The sequence below is a fragment of the Xiphophorus couchianus genome, chromosome 2 (assembly GCF_001444195.1).
Source record: "Xiphophorus couchianus chromosome 2, X_couchianus-1.0, whole genome shotgun sequence".
Lineage (NCBI taxonomy): Eukaryota > Metazoa > Chordata > Actinopteri > Cyprinodontiformes > Poeciliidae > Xiphophorus > Xiphophorus couchianus.
This window is the reverse complement of record NC_040229.1, coordinates 16,594,872-16,622,769: the sequence shown is the minus strand read 5'-3', so window position 1 is coordinate 16,622,769 and position 27,898 is coordinate 16,594,872. Positions and strand designations below refer to the sequence as shown.

The 27,898-nt window shown below is 36.6% G+C and overlaps 4 protein-coding genes across 6 annotated transcripts; 2 read left to right on the top strand and 2 right to left on the bottom strand.

The window, feature by feature from the left end:
* The first annotated feature begins 314 nt into the window (after window positions 1-314).
* On the top strand, window positions 315-5,303 carry LOC114133698 (uncharacterized). The gene is made up of 12 exons (XM_027999773.1): window positions 315-586; window positions 677-720; window positions 1,614-1,677; window positions 2,165-2,293; window positions 3,040-3,144; window positions 3,235-3,284; window positions 3,365-3,490; window positions 3,589-3,634; window positions 3,754-3,825; window positions 3,955-4,108; window positions 4,204-4,283; window positions 4,731-5,303. The coding sequence occupies exons 1-12, from the start codon at window positions 533-535 to the stop codon at window positions 4,875-4,877; spliced, it is 1,071 nt and encodes a 356-aa protein (XP_027855574.1). The 5' UTR covers window positions 315-532; the 3' UTR covers window positions 4,878-5,303.
* Window positions 5,304-7,703: 2,400 nt separating this feature from the next.
* On the bottom strand, window positions 7,704-19,534 carry neto2b (neuropilin (NRP) and tolloid (TLL)-like 2b). Of its 2 annotated transcripts, XM_028044073.1 has the most exons (12): window positions 15,718-19,534; window positions 14,551-14,607; window positions 14,294-14,452; window positions 12,791-13,039; window positions 12,631-12,678; window positions 12,377-12,504; window positions 11,993-12,094; window positions 11,614-11,740; window positions 10,499-10,612; window positions 9,710-9,840; window positions 9,079-9,171; window positions 7,704-8,981 (listed from the first exon to the last, which is right to left on the bottom strand). In XM_028044073.1, exons 1-12 carry the CDS (start codon window positions 15,725-15,727, stop codon window positions 8,529-8,531), a joined length of 1,671 nt encoding a protein of 556 aa, XP_027899874.1. In that variant the 5' UTR covers window positions 15,728-19,534; the 3' UTR covers window positions 7,704-8,528. The 2 variants fall into 2 exon arrangements, with proteins under 2 accessions (XP_027899874.1, XP_027899864.1); XM_028044063.1 differs by lacking the exon at window positions 15,718-19,534 and having other exon boundaries at window positions 14,551-15,414.
* Window positions 19,535-22,000: 2,466 nt separating this feature from the next.
* On the bottom strand, window positions 22,001-24,699 carry LOC114161049 (uncharacterized). Of its 2 annotated transcripts, none has more exons than XR_003598925.1 (3): window positions 24,499-24,566; window positions 23,444-23,488; window positions 22,001-22,818 (listed from the first exon to the last, which is right to left on the bottom strand). XR_003598925.1 is itself a non-coding variant. In XM_028044099.1 (3 exons), exons 1-3 carry the CDS (start codon window positions 24,670-24,672, stop codon window positions 22,295-22,297), a joined length of 762 nt encoding a protein of 253 aa, XP_027899900.1. In that variant the 5' UTR covers window positions 24,673-24,699; the 3' UTR covers window positions 22,029-22,294. The 2 variants fall into 2 exon arrangements, 1 of the variants encoding a protein (XP_027899900.1); XM_028044099.1 differs by having other exon boundaries at window positions 22,029-22,818; window positions 23,425-23,488; window positions 24,499-24,699.
* LOC114161042 (proteoglycan 4-like) lies at window positions 24,595-26,844 on the top strand. The gene is made up of 2 exons (XM_028044086.1): window positions 24,595-24,724; window positions 25,307-26,844. Exon 2 carries the CDS (start codon window positions 25,314-25,316, stop codon window positions 26,181-26,183), a length of 870 nt encoding a protein of 289 aa, XP_027899887.1. The 5' UTR covers window positions 24,595-24,724; window positions 25,307-25,313; the 3' UTR covers window positions 26,184-26,844.
* Window positions 26,845-27,898: the final 1,054 nt, after the last annotated feature.

The following is a 27,898-nucleotide window of genomic DNA, read 5'->3' as shown; positions in this document are numbered from 1 at the left end:
TCACTTAAAAGCCCAGTCACGTCCATAGAAGTACCACTAGATGTCACTGTTTCCCGGCATTTACAGTTTCTATTCAGTACAAACCAAGCTGTATTTCTTTTATTGAAATCTAAACGTAGAGTTATAGATTTCTACATATATAAATGACACACTGAGACATTTATATCAGTTAAAATATACCGTTATGCAATTTGTGCAACTGCACAATACAGCAGCAGAAAAACAAGTAGAGGCAAACAAAAATTCTAAATACAATTGCTAGAGCAATTCCAAAGGAAATGTTTCAGTGGAAATTATTTATTATCCTTATTGGAAGTACGATTGCTCATGTGGGGATTCCTGTTTGAAAGAATGCCATGATGCCAACAGCTCTTACTTAAACAAAATCTCCAAGCAGGTGGAGTCAAAGCAGCAGCATGTGACAATACGGAGACGTTTATAAAGAATGTGTCCTGTGACAGGTTAAAACAGTTTCACAGAGGACTGGAATGAAGACACATTTCATAGCAGCAGATGTACTGAATGTGAAAATATGAATATATCAAATTCTACTGTGGATTTCAGTGGATTACTGGGCAGAAAACAGGTAATTAAGAAAGTATTTTTTGGCATTTGCAATGTTTCTCAAGGGCACTCATTATGATTTAAAGCTTTTTTTTTCATTTTGTTTTTACAGATTGATGCTCTCTCTACATTGTACATAGTGTTGCTCTCTCTCAGGTATTGTGATTATTAATTATATTTCCTGGAATAAAACTGAATATTCTCAGAAATATTCAGTTTTATTCTGAATATTTCAAAATAAAACTGATGTAAACATGGTTTTGTGTCTGCAGCTCATTAATGGCATTCTATTACTTCTCCAACGCATATTTGCCAAACCTGCATAGCAGAATGCTCATGAAGGAAATGTTCTTTCTTGTTTTGGATTTCCGAAGTGCTCTTACATAATGCACAGTAGCTGCGTGACTTTCATAACTTGGTGTTGTACCTCAGTTATTCCCAGTAGAGTCTGTCAAATTCAATGTTTTGTCTTCTAAGAATACTGTGCTTTACTGAACCAGGGGTTATGTTTTTACATATTACACAGGTGTGTTAAAGTTGTTCTAGCATGATTCAGTACAGATCAGGTGACGGAGTCATCAGTTTAGTGTTTTTTTGTTTTTATAGTAACACATTTTTGGCTTCATTGGAATTTAGTTTCACATATGCAGAAGATAATTTGCCTTTGTGTTTTACCTTAGCAGTGTTAACTTATAGCTTCTAATTAAATACAGAATTTATCAAATGTGGTTGTTTTTTTTTACCATATATATAGAATATTTATCAAATTCATGATTTAAAAAATGTTGTTTACTGTACACATTAGTTTTAGCTGTCATGTTCACACAAATCCAAAGTATAATATTTTAATTGTCATCTTGGCAGATTTTATGAAAATCATTCTATTTGAAGACATGTGTTTGCATTTCAAGTGATGTAATCTTCTTTTTTATTTATCTTAAAGATTTAAGGGACTTTTTCACTGTTTATTTCCTTTTGGAAGCTTAGAGTTTGTTTAAAATTAAAATAAAAGATTTCCTCTAATCTCACTATTTCTTCAATATCCGTAGTGTAACTGGGAGTTGTTCAGTCTTTCTGGTTTCAACAGTAAGATGGAGACACCTAAGAGGACAAGTGAGTCCAGGTTCTTATATTTTTCATTTTTGTGATGTTATGTTGTGGATTTTATTTTTACTAAGTCATAGCTGGCATGACTTAAAAGATTATTATTACAACTTGTACCTTTTAACATTTTGTCATGAGACAATCACAAATTTTAAGATACTGTATTTAGAGTTTCGTGATAAACCCTGAAAGGAATGGAGTAACAAAGCAATTTACAAGAAGAGTGCTTCTAGCACTTTTAAACATAAGTTAAAAAATAAAAAAAGAAACTCAATCATTATCATTTCACTTCACAGGCATGGACTAATTTATGTTGGTCTATCACAAAAACCTCAATAAAATATATCGACGTTTGTGGATGAACATGACAAAACCTGAAACAATTTCATGGGATATGAACGTTTATGTGGAGAATGACTCGTTTCATTTGTTGAGATTTTTCTGACCAGGACAATTTTACATCAAGTCAGCATGTTTTAAGAGTATTTCTTTACAGGTTCACCTCTTGGTGCAGCTCTCTCTGGCCGACCTGCTGGCTGCTATCATCCTGCTGTATACCAGTGTCATAAACAAAGTTCAGCCTTTCAATGGCGTCGTCTGCCCATACCTCCTCCCCTTGTCACTGGTGAGAAACCGTACTTTCAGTAACGCAAATCATTTACAGGGCTGGTTCATGCTTGGGCAGATTTCATTTTACTTTTTTACAGAAGGAAACTTCCTTCAAATCTTAGGTTAAAAGACAAGAAGAGATTCAATAAAATGGATTAAAGTAACCAATTTAGATTCCAAAAAATTCTAGTAAAAATGGTATAACTTAATAACGACTAACAATGTATTTATAATTTCAAAATAGTAAGATTGAAAAATGTTATTTGTTTATAACATACTAATAAATAAAAGATATGTTTTGTTTATCCTGCTCTCTGACAAACAAAAGTGCTTATAATTATAGTTTGCTTCACTTCACAGTGCCACTTTAAGAATGATAGTCTGAGCGTTTGTGGCTTTTGTCTTTTACTGCTGAACTTCCAGCTTATATGGTCTTAACTCAAAGTTTTAAAATAAATTAATGAAGATATGCTCCTGCGACTCAGCATCTCTTATGCATTTAGTCCACAGACATGGTTTATGTTCGGGTAAAGCTACACACAAAGTTAGTTTTAGAAAGTTTGTAGAAATAGTAAAAATGTCCTGAAAGAACATAATAAAGACAATCTTCATAAAAATGTCTGAAACTCCTCTGACCTCCCCAGCTGACTTGAAGCGTTAAATACTTGCATGCGTTACTGTACTTTAGATTATTCCTTTTAATAACTTAAATGAGCACACTGTGAATGATTTCTTGTGTAATTGTGTAACTGTGTCTTCCAGACATTCTATTTCATTTCATTCTTGTTGGCCGTCGTTTATGCCTTGAAGTCGAGGAATGCCATCCTGGGCTGGAGGGACAGAGCATCAGATGAAGAAGATGAACATGTGAGGCAAAATAAGACCTTATTTTGATTTACTTGAATTCATAATGTTTAAATATTTAGTCATTTTATGCCTTTCTGTCTTGATTTGTAGAGTCAGTGTAGGAGAAAAATCAAAGCGATTCCTTTATATGCCTTTGTGTGGTGAGTCTTTCACCTTTCCATTGTCATGCCAAAGTTTTCATAAGCAAGCAGCAGCTAACTTCACCTCTCCTGTATCACAGGTTGACGCCAGTTGCCATTTACTTTGCTTATGTGTGCACTCTGTTGATAAAACCTGCCACATTAATTCCTACAACCTCCAGCTCACAGTATGGGCTCAGTGATAACGGTAGCTCGTACTGCCACAGGTGAGCATGCAGGTGGTCCATAATTTAAACTCACACTAATTTACTGGAATTTGTCTTGCGTAATTTTTATATTCTTTTTTTATATATATTTTTTCCAGCTGTATTTTGTTCTTGCATGTCTGGAAGGATCCTTGTGTTGGAGTGGTGAGTGTCCTGAACCTGCTGTTGTAAACTTCGTTCCTTGCCATTGCTGCATTTTGTTCATAGGTCATGTACAATTTTTTGCTAACAATGGCCTTAAATGTTTTAAATATATTTTTTAGGATGAGACACATGATACTTTCATCAGAGCTTTCCTTGCCATTGCAGTGATAACAGCAATGTTGTCTTGCTCTGTGAGTAATCAGCAGTCAGATTATGTCAACATCAACAATAAAAAGCCTTTCAAATAGAAACAGTTCCATTATAATGGTGGTTTGACAACACCATCTAAAGACACAGATATTATTTCCTGTTTTCTTCAGGTTATTTATTGGAAAATCGGGAAGTGGCATGAAAAGTACATGCAAGTTGGGCTCTTCCCTGTGGAGGGAGATGGGCATTCAAGAAGGCAATGCAGAAGAGTGTTTTCTACAGCACGAAATATCGTTATGGTCATATTATTCTGTTGGGCTCCAGGTACTTGCACACACACACATACCCACACAATTAAAATTAACAATAATCTGTATTTTAGCTTGAAAATTAATATTTTACACTTGATTCTTCTGTAGTGCTCCTCCTTCTTCTGATGTCTCCCTTGATCCAAAGGAATGTTAAACAAGACAGTTTATATTGGCTGTATTTGATACAGGTTTGTATCAGAAGAGCTTCTGAGATAAAATGCCATATGCCATAATTGTTTACAGCTTTTTCAGCTACGTTCAGACTTGTTGCTTACAATATGTATTCATTTCTGTTACTGAAAATAGCGAAAACTAAAATGGCATGAGGAAGGCCACGACAATGGAACTGAAAGCTGCTAAATGAGAGTTGAAGTTGCTTTTGTAATGACAAACTTAGGCATAAATACAACCTAAATATACTTTCAGAACCAATATAAATACTTTCAGAAATTACTGAAATAGGTAGTATTTTTCAAATACTACCTATGGGTAGTAAAACTACCTAAAATGGGTAAAATGGGTAGTATGGCTACCTCGTTTACAACCTATTTTGTCAAATAGGTTTTAGAATTTTAACTGTTCAAAAGAAGCTGAGTTTGTTTTTACAACATTGTATATTTTTATTATTGTCTTAGGGTGCCACTGTGTCTCTTCAAGGATTCCTAAACAGTATGGTCTACGCCTGGAGACGACCTAACTTCACAGATGCTGTTCTTGGGGAATTCACACCTCTGCTGAGATATAAACACAGGCCCTTCTTTGAGGAATCTTTTCGTCACTGACAAAAAAAAATGCACTTACTGATGTTGTTATGCTCTGACATGGAGCACTGATCTCAGAAAGAAAAACTGGACACTTTATGACAACATGGCTGTGTAACCTGAAACACAAACTCAACTTATGAACTGAAAATGTAAAAAAGATTGTATTTTTAATGAAGGAAAAGCTTATACGTATGTTATTGAAACCATTGTGTGAATTTTGTCATCCTTTGATTGAAGTTGTATTTATATCATTATAATTTAGGTTTAAATGTGTTAAGGATATGTGGTATTCTCTTTATCAGTTTATACAGATGTATAGATGCTTGAAGATAAAAAAAACCCAACTAATTTTATGTCATTGTCTTTAAAGTGTTTTATCTTGGTATGTCTATCATTTTATATTTATTCATTTTGATCATTAAAAGGTTTCTATGACCAACCATTCAGTGGCTTGTGATTTTTCAATCTTCTTGTTAAAAAGGATCCACGTGAATCTTGTGACGTGTGTGTTCTTTATAGGAAAAGTTATATCATTTCACAAACACGTGCTATGGCAGTAAGTTCAATGTTTGGATTCTTTAAGTGCTGGAGCCCTGAGGAATGCTGAGTTGTGACAGAACTGAAAGAGAACACTGTATCTGCATTGTCACAATCCTGTGTAACCACAGCTGTTAACGTATCTCATAAAAGGAGCAGTGCATGTTTAAGCAGCTAGGGTCACACATGGGACGTACACCCCCACACGCACCCCTACACGCCCACGCACACACACGTTGTGTGTACTGTACACTCACAACCATGTTTGCATGTTTTTAAGGCGATAGTGTTCCTTTGACAGTGTTTTTTTAAAGTAATTGTTCATGCTCAATTCCAAACTTTTTATTTTGGCACAGTGTGCCCATCTTCTGATGGCTACATAGGTTACATTAGTCCAACGACCTCCACACTCACCAGATATCAATCTAGAAGGGCAAAACAGGAGATTTATGTCATGGATGTACAGCTGACAAAATTACAACTGCTTGATGCTCTCATGTCAACATGGATCAACATCTTTAAAGAATGTTTTTCGCCATCTTGTTGAACGTGTCACAATGAATGTAGAAACTCTAGAGCAAAATCAACTCCACCCTAGAACTGGCAAAGTAGCTGCAGAAAAATGTAGACACAGTTAAATATTAGAAATACTTATATGGCCAAAACATGACTGTTAGGTCATCTGCTATTAATATTGACCATGACAAACATAACTTTACCAATGATTCACTTTTTGCCAATACCAAAGTTAACAAGAAGCAAACTTTCCTGACTTGTAGCTGATGGGTGTGTTCACATGCTGAGGCAAATGCAGGTTTTATGGCCATCAATCATTTACAGCATTGTTTCCTAAACATTCACCAGCTACACTGAAATAAAACAGTGTTTTAAGCAGATGACCAACTTTCAGAAAAGGTTGTGGCTTTGCTTCTCTCCTCTACATTGCAAACAGTCTTTTTGAGCACTTTTGTCTAAAATAACACAACTGAGTATTAAAGAATATTATCAGTAGACCTCATATGAAGATTTATGAAGATTAAAACTTTTATTAGTGTCAGCCAAACTCATATTTCAATTAAAGACTGGCTTCTTATTTATGTCAAAGACATTGTTTGCCTCAAGGAAAAAGAATAACAAAATCTTCTACATGATCAGCTGAAACTTCTGAAAAGTACTTCAACTAGTGTATGTTTACTGATAATATCTTCAAAGATATCCCTCCATGGTATGAGAAGTTACCGAGGGCAACGGCAAAATCACAATTTTCTTTTGTTTTTCAGATTAAATAAACACCATAAGCAATTCTTGAGCAGTAAATTTGCTGAGAAAAGGTTGACCTACTTTTCATCAAGTACAAAGCTGACCTTATCTCAGAAAAAATTGTTGAGTCATTTTCCTGCTGTAAAAGGTCATACAGTTGCAGTGGGTGTACGTGATGAACTAGTTTCGCTTTCAATTATGCTGTCTATTATATAACGTTCCACTTATTCGATGCCTATTCATGGGCACTTGAATACAGACAAAGAGTTCCAAAGTGTCCGATAGATCATCTTCTTACTGTTGATAACTCCGTAGAGTTTTTAAAAAAAAAAAAAACATTTTCATTTGTGAAATTAATGTTGGTAAACATCTCTGACACACTAGTAATTCTTGGGTACAACAGACCAAAGGTCAAAACCCTATATAATAAAGAGCAGACATAATGGCACTAAAAAGCCCTGATAGTTTATCTACATGACTGCTGTTGCTGTAATTTTCCACCAAGTGAATTTGCTAAAGATAGTAACTGAGTTGGACAAATTTGAAATGTCACAACTAAAAACTTCACGAGCTTTATAAATGTTGTGGCTTCCAATGCAATAAATACCAGATGAAAACAATCCTAGAATGGTCAGATCGTCAATAAAGAACAATAAAAATGTTCTATTTTTTAATGTTTACACTTCATGTTCAAAACTGACCAAAACAACGATACAAAGTCTAACTCAAGGTAATTTCTGGATTTTGGTTTCATTTTGATTATTCCTGCTGAATTGTTAAGGGATCTTTTCTCACGTGTGGAAAGGCATAAATTCAAACTGTCAGTCGTGAAATGAGAAATATTTAACACAAGTTTATAGTGTTTTGAAAAAGGTTTGTATGCCAGTGGGATATTTAACACACTAGATCAACTACTTTTGTGGGGTAAATTCCTGTTATCATACCTGTAAACACACTTGTTACAAGAAACCAAATGTGTCACTACTGGGAAGACCCACTTTTGGATAATTTATGTTGATGGCTCAAATAAAAACTGTGAGATATTTGTCCATTAAAATTACACTTTATGTTGAAGCATTTCAGCATCCTAAACACACTTGTCAAAAAAGAGAAATAGAAAGCATCTCAATGTGTGAAAACTAAGAATCCTCAATTTTTCACACAAGGGTTTTACAAGTCATAAGGTCTATACAAAAGCATCTATAATCACTTTAGAATAATCCAATCTAGGCTTCACAGATCTATATCCTGTACGTTTTATGCTTGAGTCACTTTAAAAATATTCTAATCCCATAAAACCATTGAAAATGCTCTGTTTAGTGTTTTCACATAAAGGTTTTATAAATCCTAAAACCTGTTCAGTTTTAATATTCCAGTCTAACAAGTCTAAACTTTAAGAAAATGTGGAACGTTAAATTAAATGCAAAAAAATCTTAAAAAACAACACAAATAGTGCTTTGATTCAAAATCAAATTGGGAAGCCACCAAACAGCAATATATTCTGACAGAGGTTATTCAATCCATATTATATGGGCGCACCATTTCCATGATTAAGCATGCACATTACAAATACAAAAAATATTTTTCAAAGGTGACCGTTTGTGGTTGACCTCTGGCTGGGCAGAAAGACACAACACACCACAAACAGTCACTGACTGTTTCCGCTTCCAGAAAGATTCGGCAGTCCCTTAGTCTGTAAGTTTCACTTTAACATGCCCTTTACCCAAACACTGTGCCGTAACCTTAATGAAATAAGACAAGTACAATGGCAAACAAGCTGTATCTGCTTTTATCTTCATGTTTTATTCACATCAGCACAAAATTGTCTCTGAATCCCTGTAATTTGTAATGCTCTGACCTTTGTTTCTCATGTTAAAAGTCCATGGAATGAGATCTTTGTTGAGTCATGTCATATTTTCCCCTTCGGCTTCCTGCTCTTCTGACATACAGATCATACCTCCCCTCCTCCTCCTCTTCCTCGTCATCTTCTTCCATAACTCTGTCCTGCTGCCACAGCACCCGATCCCTGATAGCAGGGTGGCTCTGCATTTGACTCTGTTTTAAACTGGGCCAGCTCTTCTTCCGCGAGCTGTTGTTTATGCCCCTGAAAGGAGGCGCAGCGGTCTGGGTGTCCCTTCTGAACGGGGCGAGCTCCAAGGACGTCTTCCTCAAGACATTTGAACTGTGGCTGGGTTTGATGGAATTGATAGATCCCTGCGAACCGCAGTGATGTTCGTGAACACAACGAGAGCCTGATGAAGATCTCCTCAGCGCCTGCAGGGACAGAAGTTCCTCTGAAAGATTCCTCAAGTCTCCAGACATCTCCTAAAAAAAACAATAAAAAGATCAGGCATATCATTTTAATATGCACATAAAGAAAATCATAGGTATGTTGGTAAGTGATGAAAGTTATGAAGTTAACCTTGTCTCTAATAGAAAACAGCTCGTAGTGCTGGGGGTCAAACATCTTCTGGAGGTGAGGATGTTGGAACAGTTTTTTCTTACGTATCACTACCTTGAAAATATGATCAAAAACAGTTCATACATTTTTATACAGTTGTGGTTGAAAGAAAGTACACCCTCTTTCAGTTCTAGGTCTTTAAGTGTCAGGACATAATTGTAATAATCAAGTCTGTAAAACTGTTTAAATCAAACATCAAGCTTCAAAAACACAACAAATTCTACAATGTCATTACTTATGAAAGAAACAAATCAAAAGGAAAAGATGTGTATGTGTGAGAAAAAATAAGCACACTCCTGGATCCAACAGTACTCCTTTGATGGCATAAACTTGAAGAAGCATTTTCTTTCTCTGATCATTGTTTGGAAATCAGAGGCAGAAACACCTTTCAAGCATCCATCTTTTCCATTTTGCTGTCTGTACAACAATACTTTGTTTATAACACACAGCTGTCTTGTTGTGCATTTTTATTTTGCAAATGATGACAAGACAAGATGAGTTTTGAAGTTAGATTAGAATTGATTTACAGCCTAGATTATTTTATTATGCCGTGATTTGAAAGGCTCTATGAAAGACAGAAGGTTTTGATTACCTTTTTACGTGGTTGTTTGACTTGCACCATTATGGAGAAAATGAGGAGTAACATCACTACCCCGGTGGAAATGCAGATGATTGTTCCCTGAGTCTTTGTGATTTGAAGGAAAGCAACTTTGCTCTTTTTCTCTGAAATGTAGACATGAAGGAATATGTAAAGTCAAGAAGAAAATATCAGAGGTTCTACTGCAGTCATTAACTTGTTACCACAGAACAGATTATACCAGCCTCCTAGCTAGTATCAACCTTAGTTGAAAAAAAATGCAAAAATCTGCAGTAAATCTCACCTCAATAGGAGTTCTCTGCTTAAAGTCATGGTAAAAAGAAAATTGAAATTCTAGGGTTTTACATATTTTGCGTGCTTAGTTTTTCACATACTTTTTCAGTCATATGTTTTCTTATTTTGATAAATATTGTAACTCTGGAATCTTCTCTGAGTGGTTTAGTACATATAAAGTTAGAATGAAAGCTCTCAAACTTTGAATGTTAAAACCCCAGAACTGACAGAGGATCCGCTTTTTCTTTACCCTGACCGAATGACCCAGAACATTTTTGTTGTTTTTAGATGTAAACAGGCCAAGATGATAAGCTTCTGAGATTCCCACAGAGAGGAATTTTCAAAAGAATTCCTACTATTTGTTGTTCTGTGGATTCAGTGTACAATTTTTCACACAACTCTAGCATCTTGATGTTGGCACGGCAGAGAAGTACAGGCATGACATGACACCAGTATCTGTCAAACAGCACAAGCAATGTTTCTGGCAGTGTTTTGGCAGAACCGCGGTACCTAGGCAGTTGTTTTCATCCCAGGGGAAGACACAGTTTTGTACACCGTTGCACACCAGAGAGTTGTTGATGCACATGTTGCTGTGGCAAAAGAACGCACCGCCAATACAGGGAGCTAAAACACAGACACAGTGGTGTTGAATGGGACGTATGCAGACCAGCCAGTTATAAACAGTTTATTCAGGTTGGGGTGTACTTGTAAAGAACATCCGTCATGTAGAAAACTTTGGACACCCCACTTAATATTCAGTACTTTCAAAAGAAATGCTCAGATAGCTGTTTAATTGCTTTTCTTTATCACTTAAAAAAGTGATATGATTACAGGTAAACACATAAACTTGACCATGTTTTACTCAGTAAATAAACTACTTTTTTAATATATATTGTAAGGAAAAATTAACAACGATGTTTTGATTCTCACTTTCAGCAGGGAGATGTTTAAAAGTGTGCTTTTTGCATGTGCAGCCCATTTTATATTTTAACTGGGATATTTCAGGTCACTGTCATGTGTAAGGGTTCAGTTCTACTTCAGCTTCAATATTTTTACATCCGGTCTTATATTTTTCTCAAGCAACCTCGGGCAGATTTAATGGTGGGTTATATGAGGGAGAGTTGGTCTGGTTATGGGGCAGTAAAGCATCCCCAAACCATGACACTTCCAGGTCTTTGTTCCACAGCTGGTTTGGGGTTCAAATATGATTTTATTTAAAATATTGGTTAACTGAAATACCTATGTATAATTTTTAGGTTTTATTTATAATTTGTTTTTTTATAAAAATAGATTTTTTCGTTTTTAAAAGTTTACATTACTGAAATCGCCTTCTAAATATCTATATATGTCCAAATATATTAGTAAAACAGACTGCTGTGGGATGTACTAATTTCAGACATGATTATATGTAACTGCTTCTTAAGGTGTAAACTAAAGACCAGATGGTGTGTAGTTTTAGTAATATTAAACTTATCTTCACTCTAAGATGCAGTGATTTAATGTAACCACATGAGTCCATTGTTACAGATCTAATATTCACATGTCTGAATGCATCAAACTGCTCCTTAAACTGAATGGGGGAAAATGCAAAGAGAGGCAAATATTAATGTGAAGGAGGAACTCACGGTCAGAGAAAACTGTGAACAGGATCTTGAAGCGGCTTAGACGGCTTGTCTCATCCGCCCACATCCTCACCACTCCGAAACCAGTCTCCAGCATGAGGTCATTAGCAACTGTACTACAAAACTTGGCCTGCAAGAAACCCCCAGCACTTTCATCAAAATACATAGTGTGCAAATTGATGAGCTTAAACATTGAGAGTGGTAGGAGTACCCAGTTTTGATGTACTTAATGAATTAAAAAAAATATAGATTTTCCAGCATTAAACTAGCCAGTGATTAGAGTCAATCAAAATAATAATAAAAAAAAGCTGATTCCACTCTCTGGCCAATCGATGGGTGCATCTCTGTTTAAAATATGCTAAAATGTTAGACAGGGTATTACCTTGAGGTCCTCAATGGCACTACTGCCATCATAAACAGCCACAAAATTCTTCTTACATTCATTAGAGTTTTCCATCTGATATTCCAAGAATTTCAGGTAAATCTGAAAGAAATTTTAAAAAGAGAAAAATCTGTGGAATTGCTACTTTTTAAGCTAATATGGTGTCACAACATGTAAATCCTGTTAATTTAGCAACAGAAAATGCTGGAATAAAATACGCAATGTCTGGAGACTCATTATTCTGTAGATAAATCCCATTTTTTTTATCTCGCACATGAGTTTATACATACAGCCTATTCCCTATATCTACATGTTTAGAAGAAGCGTTTATTTATTTATGAGGTAATTGATGTGTGCATAAACTAAACATGCCACATGCCATACCCTGCTCTTCATTGGGGCTTGTATGGTCCAGATGCAGTCCACTGCCTGGTCCAGCTTCACTTTGTTCTCCTCCTCAACCTGGTGGGAGCGGATCACGCCGTCAAACCCAGTTAGCTCATACTGACAATCTGAACCACAGCAGACACAAAACATAATCAAGGAGCATAAAAAGAGATAAGCAGATTGTAATCTAACTTTTTCAGGACATTGACTGACAGCCTGATCTAAGGAGATATGACTTGTGGCTGACCTACCTGGGATGGGGTTTAAAAGTCCTCCTACATGGAGATGAAATTCAGGATCTTTGCAGAAAATTACAAAACCAGAGTATTTTTTTTATGTATAAAAAAATAAGTAAATAAAAATGAAGTTTCTCTAAGACATAACCATACCGACTTTATGCATTTCATTCACCTGCAGTAAACGTATACTGGACCTGGAATCCTTTCCCCTCAAGCTCATCATCACTGTAGAACCGGATCCACATGAAGCGCCCGCTGGAGAGGATCCGGCCGGGATTGGCTGTGCCGCAGTAACGATTGATGAGTGTTGAGAAGCTGAAGGGACCATCCCTCACCTCGATGTGGTCGAACCGACACTCAAAAGACGCTTCGATTTGGAAGATTTTGCTGAACTGCAACTCTATCCTCTGACGGGGCAGGGCTGCAGAAACATGAGCAGTGTGTTATTTATTCTGCATAAAACCACAATCCGGGATTTAGCATTATTAATAAAACAGCAAATTGAAAGAACAATCAAAACTGGATGTAAACTAACTTGGTTCCAGTAAATTGCCTTTCTTGCCGGAACAGATCAAATTTAAATTATATATACAAAGGAACGTAAACAGGTGAAGTGAAAGACTATGACATCAGCAAATGAAGTTCATGCTCATTAATCTATAAAAACATGTCCAGAATACACTTAAATAAAAATCAACAATGGATCTAAAAATTGTGCACACCCTGGTTAAATTGTACGGTTTTGCTACATAATACAACTGAGGCCAAAATAAAATAATTTCTAAACTTCTTCCACTTGATGTGACATGTATCCTGTACAATTTCTCTAAAAATGCAAATCAAGATTTCAGATTTCCCTCAGATTTAGTTCTGTACTCTGATTGGCCAGACAATGATTGAATGTGTGGATTCACTATTATGTTGATTAAAAACAAAAGCCCACTTTATCTTCAGTTTTTAGGGAAATATTGGAATCTCTTGGGTCAAGGCTAACTGGCCTTAAAGTGTTTCATTATATCATCCTTCCTGACAAAAATAACTCAATTTCATCTGAAACGTAATCCCCAGCATGTCACTCCTACTGCCATTATTGTGAGAATGATGTTCTTTTAGATACTTTTTAAATACTTGGTGGCGATGTGTCAAAAGAAACACTTCTTGTAAAACCACAGAAGTTCACACTTGGCTTCATCAGACTACGACAAATTCTGCCACAAGACCTGAAAAGCTTTTAACCAATACTGAGTCTTTTCCTTTGTTTTTTAACCTCATTTCTCTTCCCACATGTGGAGAATCCAGCAAATTGCTGCTGTGTGTAAATACAACTTAAACTGCTATAAATTTACGTAGCTTCTTCAGTGTTATTGTTGGCAGGTTTCTTTTTTATGTTTTTTCATGGGTTTCGTAGAAATGTACAGCTTTGTAATGACTCTGATGTACCACATTTTCTCGTGGTATTTCTTTTACTGAGTTATAAATATAAAATGCTGTTGATGTGTTTTTACTCTCCTCCTGACTGATACATTTACACATTAAGATATTTTCTAATTCTTTCTCAACTCTGCAAAATGCAAAATAAATAAAGAGTATAAAGTTTTGAAATTTTATGATAGTCTTGTTTTTACATTATAAAACTTGTCATTTTAACAGTCGATAACTAATTAAGAGTTATTACCTTCCAGTACATAAAGGCACTCCTTGTTTGGAGGGTATGTATTTGGGTAGTTTGGGGAGCTGAAGCTTCCACCATCTGATTTCCGAACCCAGGTCCCACAGTGACGGTTGTTCCTCGACTGCTCAGGGGGTCTGCTTCCTTTAGGTCCTGCACCTCCATCTACAAATGACATAAACTTCTTCAGTCTGTTTGGAATGTGTACACACTTGTGCAGTCCTATTAAAGAGGATAAGAGTCAATGAGAAGACAAAAATGACCTTTAATCTTCTGTGCAAGAGAAAATCCCTCTTTGGTGAATAGGAGGAATATCCAGACTGTACGAGAAGCCATTGGTGCACGATGCCACAGTGAGGAGGGGAACAATCAAGGAATAAGAGAAAGATAGAGAGAGCTTAGCAGGATTTGCTTTCCTCTGGTTTATGTCTTGGTGCAGCTAGCAGAATCTCTTGATGTATATAAGAGGTCAGAGGTAAGGAGTTCAAAATCCTGCATGGCGCGTAAGACCTTGATGCTTTTACCATCTGTTTGCTTTCTCAGCTCAATCGTTTGCCAACATCACATCTTTTGTGTGGTTTTTTTTTCCTTCGGTTTGCTTTAGAGCTTAAATGAAGGGCAGAACCGTTGACAATCTGCCACCTTTGATTTAGTACAGGGGTGTCGCATAGTAAACAGAGAAATCACGTGACATAATTCATACACTGCACTTTATAATAAACTTACTTTGACAAGTAAGTTTCCTGCTGACCAAAAGTTAGTGAAAAGCCCTTTGAACATCTTAACCGAAGTCATCTGATCTTATTTTACGTTTAATGTGTAAACAATTCAAAAATATTTTCTACAAGCTTTGAACCTCCTTTTACTGACAACATTAAGATGGTGCATGATTATGCATATTTTTTTAAATCAGTTTTCTTGTTTCTTAATATTCACTTCAATGCTGCCATGTGCTGCACCACTTAAATGAGCACAAATGCAATTAAAAATATAAATAAAAAGATAATAACTGTAAATACAGTAATAATAAAATTAGGAAAATATTCTAACTTTCATTACAATATCTTTACACTTGATCATAATGTAAATGGAAGGCAAAATTCAAAGTTTTAACTCAGTTAAAATAAGAAAAAATCAATGAACACTTGACTTAAAAAACAAATTCTTTCTCTTTTTAAAGCAAACAAGCAGCGCTAAACCACTTTTAGATCAGAACATGCAAACATTAAATAAATGAATCTAAGAAGCTTAAACTAGATGCCCTGTGACCACTGGATTTAAACTGCAAATGACAGATATAGGTTTGTCAACGACATAATATATGTCTAAAACGAAAGCTGTCAGATTATAGAAGCCCCTGCCACTCTGTAATCCACCTCAATCGCTAGAGCAAGAAAGCATATCAAAGAAAACAGATTGATCTCACTCACCTGCATGCATATTTTAGCTGGACTTTATTTTCAAACTCTACCAACTGCGTGTCCCACACATCCCCTTTTAAGTCTGGGTTTCCGATTAGCGCATGGTGACATTACTGATTTTCAAGATCCGGTTTCCACATTTTCATCAGAGTGAGAGCCTTGGGGGAAAAAAACACTGGAAAAAGTCTGGATTCATAATCGGCATTTCCTGACATAACAGGTTTCCAGGGTAAACAGACAGCTCCCACAAAGCTCAGCTTCCTGCTCTCCTATAAACTGATGATCCCTCTGCAGATGCAGGAGGTTTTAAGTCTGAGCTCAGTTGGCGCTGGATGAGGGAAATGATGATTGCGCATGTGCCTCATCATAGCAGCGTTATAAGTTATTTGATAACACAGCCATGTCCTGCTTTGGGTTAGTTATTTAAGCTGGGAATTCCCTTTTGGAAGTATTTAGTTGAGTCATTTTCAGGAAGGAAAGGCATTTTCACCCTGTTTTAAAATTAAAAGCAAACAAAAGCACTGGTTTCTAAGAAACTTTAATTTGGAGCTTTGAAATGATCTATTTGAGTCAGTTTTGCCGAACACAATGAATATGTAAGGAGACTGATAGATTTACACAAGTTGGAAAAGTCTTTTGAGGACTTTTCTGGAAAACTTTAGTATCATCAGCTGAAACTGTAAGTACAAGTGATGGATATCAACCCAACTTGTGCCAAAGAAGATCCTGAATTGTCACGTTTAGATCAAATTAAACTGATTTGGGGGTTTTGTCTTAACTATCTAATGCATCCTCCAACATCTGACTGACCCCCAGCCCAGAGGGTCAGATCAGCCATTTTCTCAACAGGAGAATTACAAGCTGTGCTGAGTCATGTGTGACAGTATAATGAAGTGGGACAAGAAAACTTTCTTGGAATCAGTACAGCTGTTGCTTGACAGTCTCGCCACGCCAACAGATTGTTCAAACTGAGAGAATATAAGCACTACTTAGTAGGTTCCAAAGAAAATTAAGTAATGTAATGTGACTTCTATGGGACTAGCAGTTTATCTCTGTGCATTTTACCTTTTGTTTTTGGTCAGTTTCAGCTACTTTGGCAAGAGTTCCCGTCTTCCACATGGTGAAGTGCCTTCCAACATCCCCTTTTTCTGCTCTTTCTTCTCACATGTCTCAATCCTTGAGATTTTATTGTCTCTGAGCATCAGATGTTACTGTGTAGATTATGTCAAAACTAATAACTCTTATGTATGCAATCTGGGCAGTGTTTAAATGCATAAAACAACAGCATAGCTGCAAATAAGCAAGTTGTTTATTTGTACAGTCAATGTGTAATTTTCATTTTACTTTTATATTTCTTGGAGGACCTTCAAAGTTGTTTGCTAAAAACGCATTATCCACATGAACTTACACTTGAAATTTATTCATCACCATTGATGATTCTTAGCATAATACCCAGCTTAGAGTTCAGAGCTGCGCTGTACCAGGAGGTCGAGCCCAGAGAGTTAACACAAATATCCGATTCTTAGACAGATGCAGACATATCATGAGGCAGGACGAGCTGCTGCTAAACTCTGTTCTTATCTCCGGCCCGTATGACAATAGATTAAACAAGACAGGAAATAACTGACCTCATAAAACAAATGCGAGCCCTCCAGCCATCTTATACAATCTATCAACCACACTGATTTTTACAGATGTGTCGTAAAGCTACACAAGGGACTCATTTTGAACTTTTTTTTCCCTCACAACACAACAGATTAGAAAAAGTTATACAACAAACTGACCCCATTAGACAAATATCAGAAAGAGAACCTTGTGGTATAAGCTTTGACAAGGACTTTTAAGTAAAATCACTGGTGGGATAAAGTTTTCTTTTTCATAGATATTTGAGATTACAGCCCCCTGACTTATCTGTAATCCCATGCTTGTGTCTTTAAATTGACAACGTTTCTTTTTCGGATCTGTTTATGCTCAATTCCAGTTTCAGGGGTTGAGCTATTTGTTCTACCTAGAAAAAACATCCTACACTTATTGGCCACTTTATTTGGTACACTTGTTCAATTTCAACCAATCAGCAACAAAATCCTTTCAGGTATATAATATATTTGATGAAGTTCAAACTGAGCATTTTCATGAGGAAGAAAGGAGATTTAAGTGACTTTGAACTAATCTAAATGTTTGGGAAACTGATAATCTACAGGAATTTTCCAATGGTCAGAAAAAGAGAAAATATACAAAAAGACAAGACAAAGGATGGAATATTTTTTTAAAGTTGCATTAAAACATGTACAGGTTTACTTCAAGACGCAACTTTCACAACTAAATAGGTAAAAAAAAAAAAAGTCCCTTTCCTTATGTAGGTGTTAAGTGATTTGTCCTGTTGTCTTTGTAATATTTTGTCTTTATACTAGCACCAACATCCAATAATATGATTTTGGATTTTATACATATATACTGGCACAGATAAAATGATTTTTTTATCTGTGCCAGCTGGAAAACCTTAAATGAATCAAACTCTTTCTAAGCCGGTGCTCTTCTGCACCATATGGCCAATCGCAATGTGGCTTTCCGATTTTCTAGTTTTCTGAGACAGATGGGCAATGATAATGACACTCACTCACAGAAGAGATAATTCTGTTGCAATAACTTTAAGATCAAGGTATCAGAAGCCCAGATTAGATTCAGAATGGAGAAGGTAAAATGTTTGCCTGAACTCTGCTAATAAACTTATAATTTCCAGTCAAAAAAAACAAACATATTAACATATAAATGTTTACATAGTTACATGTTTAACTTTTTGAGTTTCATTTCAGTTCTTAAACATTGTGACAGTAACATAAGATGTGTAATAAAGAAAACCGTCATACTGATGCTCTTATATAAGTAACTTTAAGACTTTTTGGTCATGTTTGAGCTGAAATTCAGCATGCAAGAAAAGCAGTGACAAGATTTATGCCATTAGTGCACAGAAATCTTCTTACAGCCTGATCTTTGGATGTGGCAGGAAGCCTGGGGGAGGATGAGTCCCATGCTAAACTCAGTTCTGCACAGATGGATTTTTTTTAATGTATTGATATTTATTTTGCTTTGTGCTTAACCGAGCAGTGAAATATATGAGACATTAGTGTCAATCTTTTCAGTATTAGATTTGATGTTTTATTTTTATTGTTTTAATAGAAGGTGTTTGTTTGCTTTTTGTTTATCAACTGAATGCAGCTTTGCACATGTCTAGCATATCTACTCTGGTAAATAGTCATCCGTGATCTGTGGTTCAGTTGGTAAGAGCTATCTGCGGTAAATAATAACACAGATGTCGTGAGAGATTCGGAGGATTTTTGTTCCAGTTGTATTTACCAGTTAAAGCCACTGATTATTTGTTGTTCCTAAAAAGCACTAGACTCGAAAGCTTTAGGGGAAATTGCATTGTTGCATGTAACACGCTGGCTGACTTGTGATTTCTTTTTTTTTTTTCTCACCCTTCTTTTTCCGTTTTTTAATTTAGTCAAATATACAAAGCTGCTCTTTGCAATCAAGGTCTAAGCACTTGGCGTCGGAGCTTAAGAGAGATAATTAAAAGGGCCAAGTACAAGATGGCAGCCCTGTGTGCAGAGTGACAGAAAGTGAAAATCTGATACAGAACTGCTGGAGACTTGGGGATTAAGTCTGCAGCACTTTGGTTTTTAATGTAAAATAAATAAATGAGGTATTTTAAGATCTTGCAGAAACCTTGTATATTGTCAATTTAATAATAAAAAACCCAAATTGATAAAATTTCTTTATTAAATTAAAATTTTAATACATTTTACATTTATTTTTATTTATTTATTTATCTATTTATTTGCTCAAAGAGCAAAGAACTATAATACAATCTAAAGAAAGAGTTTTGTCTCAGCCAGGTTCGTGGTGTTTGAGTGTTGCTGACCGCAAGGCGGCGGTAACAAGTTGCTATGCACGGAATCCAACTGTGAGTGGCGCTAGAGAGACTATTTGTCTCATTATTTAACAACAGAACACGTTATTTGATTCTTTCACAGGCAGAAATACATTATAAAGGTGGTCTGACCAATCTTGAATGTAAATTCTGAAACTGGAAAGAGGCTGTGCCCTGTATAGCGACAAACATGGCGGAAAGACAGCGGGCGCTCCCTTCGTGGATGGCAAAGAAAGAGGTTAAAGTGAAAGAAAAGACGCCATTGAAGAGTCAGAGAAAAAGAAGAGCTCCAAGGTAGCGAAAAGGAAAACAATAGTTCGCCAGTTTTAGGATTCAGTTGTGGTTAATTGTCGCTTGTCAAACTAACAGCTACGCACTGGTTTGTCCCCAGAGCTACGTTTTACTGTATGAACGAAGCGGAGCTGGTAGAAGCTGCTGTTTCATTTCTCACCCAGAGTTCCTACGAGGACGCATCGTTCCCGCTTCGCCAGAAGGTGGCTCTGTTGTGCATGATTTTCTTTCCTTTTCTTAACTTCTATTTTTGATGCCCAAAATTTGTTAAAACGGGTGTATCACCTACAAAAGGACATTACTGTTGATTTATAAAAATATTAAAACAGATATATTTAGAAAGGAAAAATATAAACAATACAACAATAACATTTAAACAAAACCCAAATATTATTTGGTGAGTTCTCCTCATTTTTGTGAGGAGAACTTTGAGATCATTTCTTAGTTTATTAATATTTGGGGTTAGGTTGTGAGCTGTGTAAATGTGAAGATGAAGTTGCACATAGCTTAATATAGTGGCCTAATTCATGTTTTCCAAATGTAATTTTGGAAAGAAAGAGATGGTGATTTTTTTTCTTTTTTGTGCCAAGATTACTTTTGGCAAAAAACAATTTAGGACATTATTTTAGAAAGGTAACAAAATGTCTGTTGGAATATGCAAGCCAATCAGTACAACATTATAGACTCTGGCAGGTTATGTGAATAACACTGATAATCTCTGTTAATAGCTGGGAAATATTAGAAATCAAGTTAACATTATGTCTTCAAAGTTGGGCAGGAAAAATGGTCAACGACTGACATGAGTTTAACAAGGGCCAAATTGACGAAGCATCTCAAAAATTATAGCTTTGGTGACATGTTTCCAGTCATTGTCTGCTAAATAGCGAACCAAGTGAAGTACAATTATGAACAAGGAACAGGGTCGTGGGTGGCCAAGATTCACTGATGTACATAGGCCTTGAAGACGTGACCATCTGAAATGGATCACAGAACAAGGGAAGAAAGCAACCCGGTCTGATGACTCATGCTTTCTTCGTGCGTGTGCATAGTTTATTCAGAAACAAGACAGCATATCACTTTGACATGTACCTCCCTCCTTCTGAAACACAGGTTGAAGGAAAAGCAAATCCCACCTCCAGAAAGGAAGTAGACCCAGGCACTTTGGAGATAAAATCAAAGCCAGTGACGTCACCTTTAGAGGAAGAGTCCTCAGACTGCTATGATGACCTGGAAATGACATACGTTTCAGAAACAGACTTGGACATTACAGAGGTGGAAACTGTGCCCTACTGCAGGAACCCACAGCATCCTGAACCCGAAGGAGAGAGATCAGCATCTGCCCAAGGTCATTGTGAACCCAACAACAATTTGCAAGCTGAGAAAGAAAGTGAGCAACTGTCGACGGCAGCAGAGGAAGACGATGCTTTACAGCTTGTACGAGAAATATTTTTCACCTGACTGAATGTGTTTTTAAAAGCGTTTTTAGGAAATTTTAAGTATTTTATACCGCAGCTAAATTACTTAATTTATGACATGACACCAAATGTAGTTATTAATATTAGTTTTGGGAATAAACATCCAATGTGACATGGACATCACTGCAGTGGACAAATCTCAAATGTGTCCATCTTTGAACTATAATGTCATTGAATTTGTAGGATGTAAAGCTGTGATCTGATCACTAAGAATGAATTTTCATGCCATGTCTGAACTGTCATTGTTCATGTACTTCCTGAACTGAAAGGTGAAAGTCTAAAACATGTCACATATGACTGTTTAAGTCAAATATAAACCATTAGAAATGCACATTTATAATTATTTGTATTTTATTTGCTTTTCTAACCATTAGCAATCCTAATAAACCAAATTTTTACTATGTTTCCCACTAGTTCTTGAGATTATTTTTATGAAGCCAACATGTCAATCTTTCACAGTACATTCATTCCCCATGAACCTTTAATATTATTATGTCGTAACAGTAACACCAGTAGCTATTAACTTAAGTGGTGCAGCATAGTTGTTATGACTGTAATTAACCGTTATAAACAAAGTTGGAGCCTGACAACATACTTCAGGAGTTTGTTTTTTTATAAACACAGTTTATGACATTTAATATTTGCAGGTATAACACTGATAATGGCTTTGATTTTTTTTTTTTTTTGTCACATTTTCATTCTTACATTCTTATCCTCTTACAAATGAGTTTGTCCAGACATTTCATTGGTACAGCAGTAAAAATAAACTTAGTAATCTACTAAAGTAATTTCAAGCATATACATTAGCAATATGATTTTAACACAGACAACATCAATAAAATAAACTCAACCTTGTGAACCTGTGGAATCTGGTGCAGCTTGAATCCATTTATTTCCAGTCAGAAGTCAGCTTCTGTCCTAAAATCCTTGTAAGTACAGTTGTGACAATCAACTGTACCTCCACACCAACACACAAATAAAACCAAAGTGTCAAGTAGGAGTGAAAATATGCCACAAACATAATGATGCCTCCCAGAGTGAGCAGGGCTGATGCTGCCTGGCAGACCATGCCGCACTGGAGTGTTGTTCTGTCTTTGGCGTAAGCAGCTAACAGCATGCAGAGCACGGCAAAGGCCACAAGCACGATTGGAACATTAAAAAAAAGAACGAGTATCGTTTCAATACCGTACATTTTCTGACCAGAGTAATCTGACCATTGCCTTTGACTACAAATTAGTTCACCATGTTGATTGCTTTCACAAAAGATTTGATTGAAGACACCAGGAAAGTGCAGCAGCAAGACTTGAAAGAGGATGACCAGGAGCAGCACAGAAATCCCAATAGAGTTTAATCCTGGACTCCTTATTGAAAGACCAGCCATGTGGAACGGCTCTGCACTCTGGATCTGTAAACCTAATATAAATATTGACAAAAAAATCAAATGAAAGTAGGCACTTAAAACAATAAGGAAGAATATTATCACCTTCCTAAAATAATTGACTAAGTCATTTTTTGCCAATGTAATTTTTTTCAAGGTGGTGATTTATTTATTTATTTTAGATTTTTGTCACAGTTTCTTTCTTCAAAAAAGGGCAAGTTGCAGTAGTTAACCAGGACACCACTGCAGTTCATAAAATGCCAAATGGGCGAGCCTGAAATGGTAACCTAAATTTGAAAATCAAGATACATTGCACTTGTAAATAGAAAGAAAAGAGTGTAATAATTAATAAGACTATTTTCTTATGTCATTATGTATGGAGCTAAAATGTGAGGTTTGCACAGTGCCTTGCGTGAGACTTATTTTCCTTAAACGTTTTATTGTCATGTTGTATGCTTTGATGTATTTTAATGGAAATGTAAATGATTTGTCAACCCAAAGTGGTGTATTTTCATGACACGAAAAGAAATTGGTTCGTGGCTTTCAAAATTTTGAAATTTTGGTCTTCATATGGATTTATCATCTGCAAATCTAAAGCCTCTAAATAAAATCCAGTACACATAACTTCCTTCAAATGTCACCTCTAAGTAAATTTATCACCTCACGTCCTCTGAAGACTTCAAAGGTTGGAAATGGCACTCTGGTCTGGGGAGGCAAAAATTATTATTTTTTAGTCTACACACATCAGAAATCCACATAGCAACGAACCGCTCTGAAAATGCTGGTTGCTGTTTTATAAAGTTGAGATACAAAGTCTAGGCCTAAATTCTATTTGGAATTTATTCAAAGACATGGAAATCACTTCATTCAATACGACTTGAGCTATTTTGGGAAGATTAATAAACAAAGATGTGCAAAGTTGGCAGAAATATACCACAAAACCCAGGTTTAACTGCAGTTCCACAGTTTAGCTGAGCTCCTCGATTTTGATGGGTGTGTTTGACAGATAGAATTATTTCATGGTTATACTGCAGGAATAAAAACTATAAAAATAATTAAATACACGTTTAATTAACTATCTGAATCGGTTTGCATGTTCATGACTTGATACGTTAAATAATTCATTTAAACATTAAATTCAACATTTATTCATGGTCCCCGCCTCTCGCCTGGAACGTAGCTGGAGATAGGCAGCAGCAACCCTCCCGACCCCATTAGGGACAAGGGTGAACAGAAAATGGATGGATGGATGGATGGATGGATTTATTCATGGTACATCGATGTATTTACTTAATGAACCTCCATATTATAGTAGAGTATTATTTCCAAGAAGTCCATAATTTCTGCACCATGGCTGTTCCTCAAATATGGCTTATGAAAGTGATAGTTCTCTCATAAGACACAAGTCATATGTAGATCAGCTGATCATGTTTACTTCACAACACAATCGCCTTTACCTCATACCACAATCACTTTAAAATGTTGTACGTTAATATGCGTTAAAGATAGTTTGCGTTTTACTTTAAATCGCTTGGCAGTGCTATACAGATTCTGATTCAACGTCTAAATTTGTTCTTTTCATGGACAAAATAAAAATGACTGTTAAATCAAAAACTGGCCAATTTCCTGAAATAAAATAAAACTGTTGTTGATCTGTAGGCATAATCAAATGTTTAGCAAAATTGTCTTGCTATAGTGTGTGTTGTTTTTCTTACTTTCACCGGAAAAGGGTTCACGCCGAAGTCAGTCAAGCAAAGCTTCAGAGAGGCTTGAGGTTTGAGCGCGCACGCTTTCGCCGCGAACGCGCACGGCTCGGGTTCTGCCCCGCTGGTGCGCGCTCCCAACAGGCACTCCGGCGCACGGACTTCTGCTGAGAGCTGAGTGATCATCTGCACTTTGATCAGCTTTAATTTAACTGCAACATCAAGGAGTTTGTTAAAGGTTAGTGGAGAACCGTTATGTGGTATGTAAATTGACCAGCACGTTCAAATTAGGCAGTTTTATAACAACTATGATTTTATTTAATTTTTTCCCCCATCAAAGCGGGAGGCGGGGTCGCCTGAAAAATTCCGTTCTCCGTTCTACTTTGTTAAACAAAAATATTAGATTTTTTTTTTAGTTATCAGTGTCTTAAATAGCCAAATTAAAGAGTTTGGGGAACATGAGGTTGATCGTTCAAATGGGGAAAATGCAGTTCAAAGAATTTTGGAAAAGAATTTGCCAATTGTGCCTCAAATGTACTCATGCGGTTGTGAATTCATATTGTGAGTAATTTCAGATAATATATTAGGCTTTGTTTACTAACAATGACTATATTCAAGCAAGTAAAAAGGAACAAGTAAAACTTCTCTAGTTAACTAATTCCTGATCACTTTATCATCCATGTTTCTATTAGATTATTTTTAAGTCTTTCCTTAATCATCAATTGATAATCTCAGTAAAAGCTGCCTATCAGAAAGTTTTTATTTCCATTATAATAACTGTTTTGAACAATTTCACTCTTATTTTTGACAAATTGCACAGGTTCATCATGGGAAACAAGTTCAGCAGAAGGCGAGAAGCCCCCGTCAGCAGTGCTGCTGCTGCAGCAGCCAGCGAACAGAAGCCTGCTGTGGAATCATCGACACCTAAACCAACAGCAGACTCTGCGATAAAACAGGAGGCTGTTAGGACAGAGACTCTAGATGTGTTGGTAGAAGAACCACCAAAAGATGAATGTGCACCAGAGGGGAAAGAGGAAGAAAGTCCTGTTACCTTGGCCCCAACAGAAGATGCAGAGTCTGAACTACTAACAAAGGAAAGTCCAGCTCCAGTGCAGTTTGAAGCTGTGGTCTCAGACACCAATCCTCTGGAACCAGAATCGTTTGCACCAGCAAAACCTGAAGCTACAGAGGAAGCTGAAGCTGCTATCACTCCAAACAGAGAGGATGTTCCAGAACCTGACTCTGCTTTGCAGTCAGAGGCAGACACTGACCTTGTCTCTGAGCCGACGAGAATCAGAGGCGAGGATGTAGTGCAGCACAAAGACCAAGAGTCTTTAACTGATCCAGTTCTTTCTTTGCCACCATTGATTGATCTTGGTGTCCCTGATGTGATTTCCTCACCAACCACCATCCCTCTGGATCCAGATGAGTCACTGAATATGTCAGGAAGTGAGCACAGTGCCACAGCAGAGCCAGAAAAACTCACTTCAGGCTTTCTGGAGAAGTCGACAGGGGTGGAGGCTGAAGAGAGTCTGAAGACGCTGGGGAGTGACATCAACGTGGAAAATGTTAGCGAACTCCTGAAAAACTCCGAGCTGAACGAAAATGACCTTCTCAGTGACATCATTCCAAGAGAAGTCAAGATCCCTGATGACACTTCAATCACAGACATGAGCACATCCATGGAGTTAATGTGAATCCATCAAAGGCATCCTTGAAACAAGCAAAAGGAGATTTTATTCTGTGAAACCATATTCTAAATGGATATAAAAACACCTTGACTTTCCACCCCAATTGCTCTTAAGACAAATGCCAAATATATCTTTTTAACTGAACCAAAAGAGCTGTGCAACACATTGGACTTCAATTTTTTCTGCTCTTAATAAATTTAAGTAGCCAGTAGATTTGGCTTTGGGGTGTAAATAGGCTCAAACAGCACAAAACAGAAGTACATAATGCAAGACAACAGAGGCCTTCCTCTATGCAAACTCACTAAGCAAATATTCAAACCTATCTGCTGCGCATTAAGGAATTAGTGAGAACAGCTTTAAAACAACCTATTGAGAACCAATGTGTACGAAAGATAAAGTTAATTCCTTTTAAGAATATAGGTGTGTCCTTTAGCCTGGTCATCATAAACCAGCTAACGATGTCTTACCCAAACGACAGATTACAGGACTAGCAAACCAAAAATGACCAGTTTAAAAATTGAAGCACATACCCGGAAAGAACTACCAAGTAACTATTTATGCATTAAAGAAGTAGTGTTTACACTTCCACATATTAGTCTGAATGGAATGATTGTAATTTTTATTCAATAGTGGCTTGCTTGTGAAAATAAAAGTGGTATATATCTTCTGTGGTCCTGCTGCCCATTTATTTAACAACACATACTGATTTTTGAGCAAATCAACTGGTTAATTACTTTTTTTAGTTTCTTAAATGACAGAGATCATCTTGCCACAAACTAGTGCAAGCATGTGACGCAGGTCAGACATGCTATTCAAATTATAGCTTCTGTATTTCATTTCATGTTAGAGAACTAATGCTTTTCCAGCATCTCGTGGGAGAGAAAACGCAAGAAGGGGGAGAGCCTGGGCCACATTCTTTCCAGAGGAAGGAGGGTTTCGGGGGTCTGGGTCAAAAGTCTTCAGTCTAACTGCATTTCAGTCCATGAGAAATCTGCTCTTCAGATGTCTCTCCCACCACATTCCCCCGGCCTTCATCGCTATCCCAAGATCTTGTACAAGCATTTTCAAGAAGCAAGTATTAGAATTCCAAACTAAAACTGAAACTTTATAATAGAAAACAAGGAATAAGAAGTTTTAGCCTTCACTTTTTTCTTTAACCACAAAGACTGTACAGTCACATACTGATGAGAGTGCAAGGGCTTCAAGTCACAAAGTTAATGAGTATCATAGAAATTGTCAAAAGTACCACAAATGGGTACTTTGACAACCTCTGCCATGAGACAGGGAAAATGTAAATCTCAGTTGTGACAACATACTGATGAGTCCCCCCAGAGTGGGAGAGGCATACTTTAGACAGTCATCTCAGTCCAGCTCGGCTTTCCTGAAGGATACAGTTTGCAGACTGAGCAGCTTCTTGATGCACATACAAAATAGATAAGCAGCACGATTTGCACTATTTGTGATTCCTGTCATACCAGAGGCTTTCGTCTCAATAAACAAAAGTGCTCCACTACGGTCCCCTCTCCTCTTGTTGATTTCCTGTCTCTACGGACTATGATGGCCAAAGCAAGAACATAAAGAAAACAGAACCTGGCATTTGCTTCTGTGAGACCGTGTACGAAGGAACTATTAGATCATTTCTAAAGGATTGCATCAGAAATAGGAGAAAAATAGTTTCACTTTGCAATGTTCCTGTCCGTCTCCAAAAAAGGATTTTACAC